At 40.4% G+C, this 7,850-nt stretch overlaps 1 protein-coding gene across 4 annotated transcripts; it reads left to right on the top strand.

Moving 5' to 3' along the window:
* Positions 1–297: 297 nt before the first annotated feature.
* card9 (caspase recruitment domain family, member 9) lies at positions 298–7,775 on the top strand. 4 transcript variants are annotated; one of them, XM_021605372.3, is made up of 11 exons: positions 298–812; positions 1,070–1,207; positions 1,394–1,719; positions 1,914–2,093; positions 2,687–2,842; positions 3,183–3,308; positions 3,604–3,792; positions 4,266–4,311; positions 4,495–4,604; positions 4,854–4,927; positions 6,120–7,775. In XM_021605372.3, exons 1-11 carry the CDS (start codon positions 614–616, stop codon positions 6,220–6,222), a joined length of 1,647 nt encoding a protein of 548 aa, XP_021461047.1. In that variant the 5' UTR covers positions 298–613; the 3' UTR covers positions 6,223–7,775. The 4 variants fall into 4 exon arrangements, with proteins under 4 accessions (XP_021461047.1, XP_021461048.1, XP_090093203.1 ...); XM_021605373.3 differs by having other exon boundaries at positions 505–812; positions 2,690–2,842; XM_090237077.1 differs by having other exon boundaries at positions 510–808; positions 2,690–2,842.
* The last annotated feature ends 75 nt before the right edge of the window (positions 7,776–7,850 follow it).

Genomic DNA, 7,850 nt, shown 5'->3' with positions numbered 1-7,850 from the left:
CAACCCTGGTTAAATGGATTAATATTACATTGTGTATATAAACCAGTCAATACTCAAGAAACAAATATTTATAAACAATATTCTCCCTGATGGGCGAGTATCCTGTTTTCTATATTATTTACAATGAACATATATTGTACTTTAACTTTAGAAACTACAGTAACCAAGTCAGTGTAATACTGTTTAATCAGCAGAACTGTTTTTTTAACAAATGAGGGAAGGAAGTGATTGAGTCATTGCCCCACAGTCCTTAAACAAGAGGTGTGTACTACTGCCAATGCTCTTATCACTCTAGTCACTCCATTATTTGGTTTTGGTTTATTGAGAATAAAATATTATTCACAACCACTCAAGAAGGCACTGCTGTTGTCACACTGACAATTGCACATTATTTTCTTGAAGAGTTTGTCTCGGCACACTGGCACAAAATGGGGGAAATGAAAAAACTGAAATGACTTCTACAAAAAGGAACTTGACTCTTGCATCATAAAACAGTATTTCCACATAACAGTTCCACATTTGGATTGGAACCACTTAACCATCTAGATTTTGCTCCCAGTTGATAAGCCCTTAGTGAAGGAGTTGTTGAACGTACAGTGACACTGAGACAATCATGACTGACAGTCAGAGTGTGTCAGATATGGAGGATGAGCAGTGCTGGGTCCAGCTGGAGGATTACAGAATGCTGCTGATAAAGACCATTGAGCCGTCGCGAATCACTCCTTACTTGCGTCATTGTAAGGTGCTAAGCAGTGAGGATGAGGAGCAGATATTCAATGACCCCAGTCTGGTCATCCGCCAGCGCAAAGTAGGTAAGGCACTGTCCTCTATTTCAGGTTATTGAGCAAACAAAGGGTCAAGTGTTACACTTTCTACTTTGAACTACAATAATTTGATTGAATTCCAGGTTTGTATTGTAGGCACACTGCTTCTCAGAAGATTGCTATATATCAATTGAGGCATTAAGAGATGTGATAATTTGCTAAATAAATATGACCTGGAATGTGCCCACAGTCTCCTGAAATTCATGCCAGTACCTTATTTATAAACCTCAGATCGATGTTCACAGGTGTACTATTGGATATTCTTCAAAGAACTGGACTCAAAGGCTATGTGACATTCCTCGAGAGCTTGGAGCTGGACTATCCTCGATTGTATCGCAAAATTACTGGCAAAGAACCTGCCCGGGTCTTTTCTGTACTAGTTGGTGAGTAGCTATACAACATGACGTGTTTCTATAGACATGTTGTGTGTCTATTATGCAAGCTTGTAGGTATTTGTGTAAGATATACTGTAGGTAGAATTTTGTGGCAGGATCTTTCAAAGTGCTGGTGTCTATGACAATGGATTTGATCCTAAAAACAAAAACATCCTGTCCTCTCTGACGTCATAGACACGGTGGGTGAGTCAGGACTGACTCAGTTCTTGATGAGTGAAGTCACACGTCTGCAGAAGGGCCTGCAGGAAGAACGCCGGCGTAGACAAGAGGCCACTTGGGCTGCAGCCACGCAGGAGGACGCCTTACGGCAGCAGCAGGTTAAGGAGAGGGAGCTGCGGAAGCAGCAGGAGCGAGTGCAGTGTATGAGGGAGGAGAGGGACCAGCAATGGGAGGTGGTATGCCACCTGAAGGACGAGAACTACAGCCTGATGCATAACATAACCAAGCTGAGCGAAGAGAAGAATAGTGCTCTCATGTCCAACCGGGATCTGCAGTTAGAGGTGAGATATGGGGGGGTGTTGCAGTTCTGGCAAACCCAAACACATCAACTTATGACAAAAGCAATAACTATTGGTTTACATTCAGTATAGAAAAACCTCTGTAGTCCGACCTGTGGAGACATTTGTTATAGAACAGCATAAAGTCAATCGGCAACAACGAAAACAGTTTTGATGGGATTTTCATTGATCACTAGATAGAAAAGCTGAAGCACAGCCTGATGAAGGCAGAGAGTGACTCGAAAATCCAACGCAAGCAAACTGTGAACCTGAAGAATGCCATTGAGAAGAGACCCAGTCAGGACATGATTTGGCAGCTCCAGAGAGACAACGATCTGCTCACAGTGCGCATCCAGGAGCTGGAGAGCCCAGCTCAGGTATGCTTGATCTCTACTCATTCAGTTTCGGGGGGGGGGGGGGGGGGGGTTGCAGCTCTGGCAAACCCAAACACATCAACTTATGACCAAAGCACTAACTATTGGTTTACATTTTAAGTATAGAAAGACCTCTGTAGCCAGACATGTTGAGACATTGATTATAGAACAGCACAAAGTCAGTCGACAACAATTTTTAAAAATTGGAATAACAGCTAGGTGTGGGATTTTGTTTCAGTGATCATTTCTCAGTAAATGTTTAGATATGCAGTGAAATAAAAAGGACACTGCACTGCACTGAACACATTTTGGAATGATAGCTAGGAGTGGCATTTTGTGCACCACAAGAAAAATGTCTTCACAAATAAAGTGATTGTTCAGACGCAGAACTGTACCATTTTTCATTACTGAGCCAAGCCGAGCCAAGTTGTGCTGGCTTGGTTAGGCATCCACTATAGTTTGTTGGAACTGTGCTCAAAAGGACAATGTGAAAAGAAAATATGAGCCAGCACAGTTACTGTTCATGTTGGTACGGTAGTGTAAAAAATGTATTGGATTGAGTGAGTAGTGTGACAGGATTAATCTATATGTTCCAGCAGGGGACAGCTCCAGCCCCCTTGGATCAAGAGAAGCTGAGCACTGAGAGTCTGGAGGACTACAAGCAGCACTCTCAGGCTCAGCACCAGGAGCTGGTCAACAACATCTACAACCTACGCAGAGATCTGCACGATGCTGAGGCACTACGGAATCGGGTACACATCATGGCCTGATGCACTGAGCACTGCTTAGGAATAGCTGTAGGAGAAGACTACTAATTACCTTGAATTTCTAAAATATAAGCTATTCAACTGCTCTTTCAACACAAGTGCAAGAGGAACAAAAAAATTCCAAACAAATTATATTATTTCCTCAAAAATGATGATCTTGAGCATCAGGATGAATATATTTCCTTATTTTTGTAATCTGCCCAAGCGTGTTCCTCATTCATTGGAATAGCTGATTGTGCAAAGTTAAATTGTTCAAGTTGTCTCTTCCAATGTCACAAGTTATGGTGTTCCAATTGTAATGTATAGGTTTAATTTGTTCTTGCAGTACTTGGAGGCGAAGGAGGTTCTTGAGTTGAAGTGCACAACATTAAAGAAAGATGCAAAAATGTATCGTGACCGAATGGAGGACATCCTGAAACAGATGGATGAGGTTATCAGGGAGAGAGACAAGGTGATCATGGTGTGATTTTAGGACTGTGATTCTTCGACCTCACTGTCTTGGGAAATCCTATCTTCCCCTTTACTTAGTCTCCAAATTACATCAAAGTGAAAATTCATCATCAGTGAAGGTTAGGATTCACCCCATACTGCTTATTTCTTTCATCCAGAAGAGGTGACTTCTATTTGCTAAAAATGAAAGAGTTGACTATCTGTGTGGTTGTGATCAGAAGCTCACCCGCACCATTTCCATTTGTTTCATATAAACCATTACAGCAAAGCAAACCAAAGCTTTTGTTTTGCGGTAGGCCATCGCCTCTCGAGAGGAGTACCACCAGGAGAATTCACGGAGCCTCCAGGAGAAGGACCAGTACCGGAAGCAGATTCGGGAGCTGGGTGAGCGCTGTGATGAGCTGCAGGTCCAGTTGTTCCGGACTGAGGCAGAGGTTATGGCTCTACAGACCAGGCTTCACATTAACACCTGCTCCCCACATGATGTGAGAATGGATTCCACCAACCACTTCCATTTAGATCTGTCTTTTAACTCAAACATAAAATATGTCATCAGAATCACTGAACTGGCATTGCTAGCTTTTTCGATTCTATCTTAATATCTTTGTTTCTGTTTTTTTTTATGTTTATAAAGGATAGCGTAGGATATTCTATTGATTTTGGAAATGTATTTATATCGATTTATGGTTTCCCTCTCAGGTGTCATATTTTGAGAATGGTTCCTTGCTGAAATTGTAAATGTAATTTGCTTCCTGATTTACAACAAATGTTGTCCATGCAGTATCATTATGTTTGCAATGTTCAGGGATCTGAATGATTCTACTTCTACTTTTGACCTCTCTGTGTTTCCTCTATTACAAATGACCTGCAATGATCCATCCACTTTGGCAGCTAGTGTTTTCTTGTCTCTGCAACCCACTTTATTGAGTGTTCTCTTTCTGTGTGTTCTCTTCAACAGAAAAGCCAGACCAGTGAGGAAGACTGCAGAGATACATTAACCGAAGGCAAGAAGTCTATGACAAGTGACAAATAATCACAACAACAACAAAATTCAACAATGATCAGAAAAGTTATACTTTTTGTGTTCATGGTAATCATAAGCTTAGCTTGATATATGATTTCACCATGCATTTTGAACTCCCAGCATTCTATGTTGTTAACTACATTTAAAAAAATATTTATCACAGCTAGTAATGGGGACCTGCAATGTCAGACATCGGGGGAGTATGATGTGTGCATTGCTTTGCAAGTCCACCCGTTGTGTGCAGAAGGGTCCCCGGAGGATAATATCTCAGGAGTAAGTACCTTCAATTGTTTCTCTTGACTAGGTCACATGTGGCTGGCCTGGGGTTGTGAGGTTTTCTTATTATATAATAAGCCACTTGTTATAGTAGTAACATCAACTGAACCTCAATTATCTGCATTGAACACACTTCACATTTTAGCCCCTAAAAAACATATTTCAGTTTAAAAAGGAAAAGAATATGAAGTTTATAATTACCGTGTATTGTACAGTATATGTATTTTGCTTTGCTCCACGTGACAGGAAAGGGCTTTATCAGAGGATGAGCCCTCAGACTGCAGCAAGCTCAGAGAGAGGCGTGACTTCTACTACAGAAGGTTGGCAAGTTTATATGTTTTAGAGAACACCACATAAGGACATTTACTGAAAATACAGTATCTGTATTTTGTCATAAATTGTCTCCATAGGGTTAAAACTGCTATGCCCTGCAATGGGTTATGTATGGGAGTGATGTAAAGTGACTTTTCTGCTGCTTGTGTTATCCTGTTCTGTGTAAAATATATATATATCACACACTACCGTTCAAAAGTTTGGGGTCACTTAGAAATGTCCTTGTTTTTGAAAGAAAAGCAAAAAAAATGGCAGAGTTGCAAAGAAAAATCCATATCTCAGACTGGCTAATAAAAATAAAAGATTAAGATGGGCAAAGGAACACAGACACTGGACATAGGAACTCTGCCTAGAAGGCCAGCATCCCAGAGTCACCTCTTCACTGTTGACGTTGAGACTTGTGTTTTGCGGGTACTATTTAATGAAGCTGCCAGTTAAGGACTTTTGAGGCGTCCGTTTCTCAAACTAGACACTCTACTGTACTTGTCCTCTTGCTCAGTTGTGCACCGGGGCCTCCCACTCCTCTTTCTATCCTGGTTAGAGCCAGTTTGTGCGGTTCTGTGAAGGGAGTAGTACACAGCGTTGTACGAGATCTTTAGTTTCTTGGCAATTTCTCACATGAAATGGCCTTCATTTCTCAGAACAAGAATAGACTGACGAGTGTCAGAAGAAAGTTATTTGTTTCTGGCCATTTTGAGCCTGTAATCAAACCCACAAATACTGTTGCTCCAGATACTCAACTATTCTAAAGAAGGACAGTTTTATTGCCTATTTAATCCAGATACTCAACTATTCTAAAGAAGGACAGTTTTATTGCTTCTTTAATCAGAACAACAGTTTTCAGTTGTGCTAACATAATTGCAAACGGGTTTTCTAATGATAAATTAGCCTTTTAAAATTATAAACTTGGATTAGCTAACGCAATGTGCCATTGGAACACAGGAGTGATGATTGCTGATAATGGGCCTCTGTACGCCTATGTAGATATTCCTTTAAAAATCTTCCGTTTCCAGCTACAATCGTCATTTACAACATTAACGATGTCTACACTGTATTTCTGATCAAATTTGATGTTATTTTAATGGACAAAAAATGTGCTTTTTTAAAAAAAACAAGGATATTTCTAAGTGACCCCAACATTTTGAAAGGTAGCATAATGATTTTATTCCTTAACAACAGGAAACGTGCCCTTAGGAGGTCAAAGGCCACATGCAAGGAATGCAAACCCTGTGTCCTGGACAACAGCAGTGGAAGTGACAACACTGACACGGATGGGATGTGACAGGGGGGGGGGGGGGGCAGAGGAGTGGCTGGGGGACATGGCAAGGTCCTTCAGAAACATAGGCTAGTTTACTTTCCTTAACAAAAATATTAGAATTATTAAATCAATTGAAATAATAATTTTGTTGAAATGATGTAGAGTACCAGTCAAACGATTGGACACCTATTCATTCAAAGGTTTTTCTTTATTTTTACTATTTTCTACATTGTAGAATAATAGTGAAAACATCAAAACTATGAAATAACACATATGGAATGATGTAGTAAGCAGCAGAAGTGTTAAACAAATCAAATATATTCTTAAAAGTAGCCACCCTTTGCCTTGATGACAGCTTTGCACACACTTGGCATTCTCTCAACCAGCTTCACCTTGAATACTTTTCCAAAAGTCTTGAAGGAGTTCCCACATGTATGCTGAGCACTTGTTGGCTGCTTTTTCTTCACTCTGCGGTCCAACTCATCACAAACCATCTCAATTGGGTTGAGATTGGGTGATTGTGGAGGCCAGGTCATCTGATGCAGCACTCCATCACTCTCCGTCTTGGTCAAATAGCCCTTAAACAGCCTGGAGGTGTGTTGGGTCATTGTCCACTAAGCGCAAACCAGATGAGATATCACTGCAGAATGCTGTGGTAGCCATGCTGGTTAAGTGTGCATTGAATTCAAAGTAAATCACTGACATCGTCACCAGCAAAGCACCCCCACACCACCACACCTCTTCCATGCTTCACGGTGGGAACCACACATGCGGAGAGCATCCGTTCACCTACTCTGCATCTCACAAAGACACAGCAATTGGAACCAAAAATCTCAAATTTGGACTCATCAGACCAAAGGACAGATTTCCACCAGTCTAATGTCCATTGCTCGTGTTTCTTGGCAAGCAAGTCTCTTCTTATTATTGGTGTCCTTTAATAGTGGTTTCTTTGCAGCAACTCGACCATGAAGGCCTGATTCACGCATTCTCCTCTGAACAGTTAATGTTGAGATATGTCTGTTACTTGAACTCTGTGAAGCATTTATTTGGGCTGCAATTTCTGAGGCTGGTAACTCTAATGAACTGTTGTTTCTCTTTGATTATTTGAGCTGTTCTTGCCATAATATGGACTTGGTATTTTACCAAATAGGGCTATCTTCTGTATACCACCCCTACCTTGTCACAACACAATTGATTGACTCAAACACATTAAGAAGGAAATAAATTCCACAAATTAACTTTTATCAAGGCACACTTGTTAATTGAAATGCGTTCCAGGTGACTACCTCACGAAGCTGTTTGAGAGAATGCTAAGAGTGTGTAAAGCTGTCATCAAAGGGTGGCTACTTTGAAGAATCTCAAATATAAAATATATTTTGTTTTGTTAAACACCTTTTTGGTTACTACATGGTTCAGTATGTGTTATTTCATAGATTTTATGTATTCGCTATTACCCTACAATGTAGAAAATAGTCCAAATAAAGAAAAACCTTTGAATGACTCGGTGTCCAAACTTTTGAATGGTGCTGTATATATTTAGTCTTTGTATTGTTTTAATAAAATTGCAATATATTGAACTGTGACTGCATGATGAATGTGTTTCTGTATGCAAGTTACATGTACCAGAGACCGTATAGAAGCCTTCCTCTAAT

The sequence above is a fragment of the Oncorhynchus mykiss genome, chromosome 6 (assembly GCF_057628025.1).
Source record: "Oncorhynchus mykiss isolate SJ-2025 chromosome 6, ASM5762802v1, whole genome shotgun sequence".
In the NCBI taxonomy this organism is placed as follows: Eukaryota; Metazoa; Chordata; class Actinopteri; order Salmoniformes; family Salmonidae; genus Oncorhynchus; species Oncorhynchus mykiss.
This window is presented reverse-complemented; position numbering and strand designations above follow the sequence as displayed.

Bases quoted from the DNA above. Each gene is read 5' to 3' on its own strand.
- card9 (XM_021605372.3), top strand. From the start codon at position 614: ATGACTGACAGTCAGAGTGTGTCAGATATGGAGGATGAGCAGTGCTGG. The intron at 1,720-1,913 runs GTGAGATATGGG...ATTGATCACTAG, and splicing joins ACCGGGATCTGCAGTTAGAG to ATAGAAAAGCTGAAGCACAG. The intron at 2,094-2,686 runs GTATGCTTGATC...TATATGTTCCAG, and splicing joins AGCTGGAGAGCCCAGCTCAG to CAGGGGACAGCTCCAGCCCC.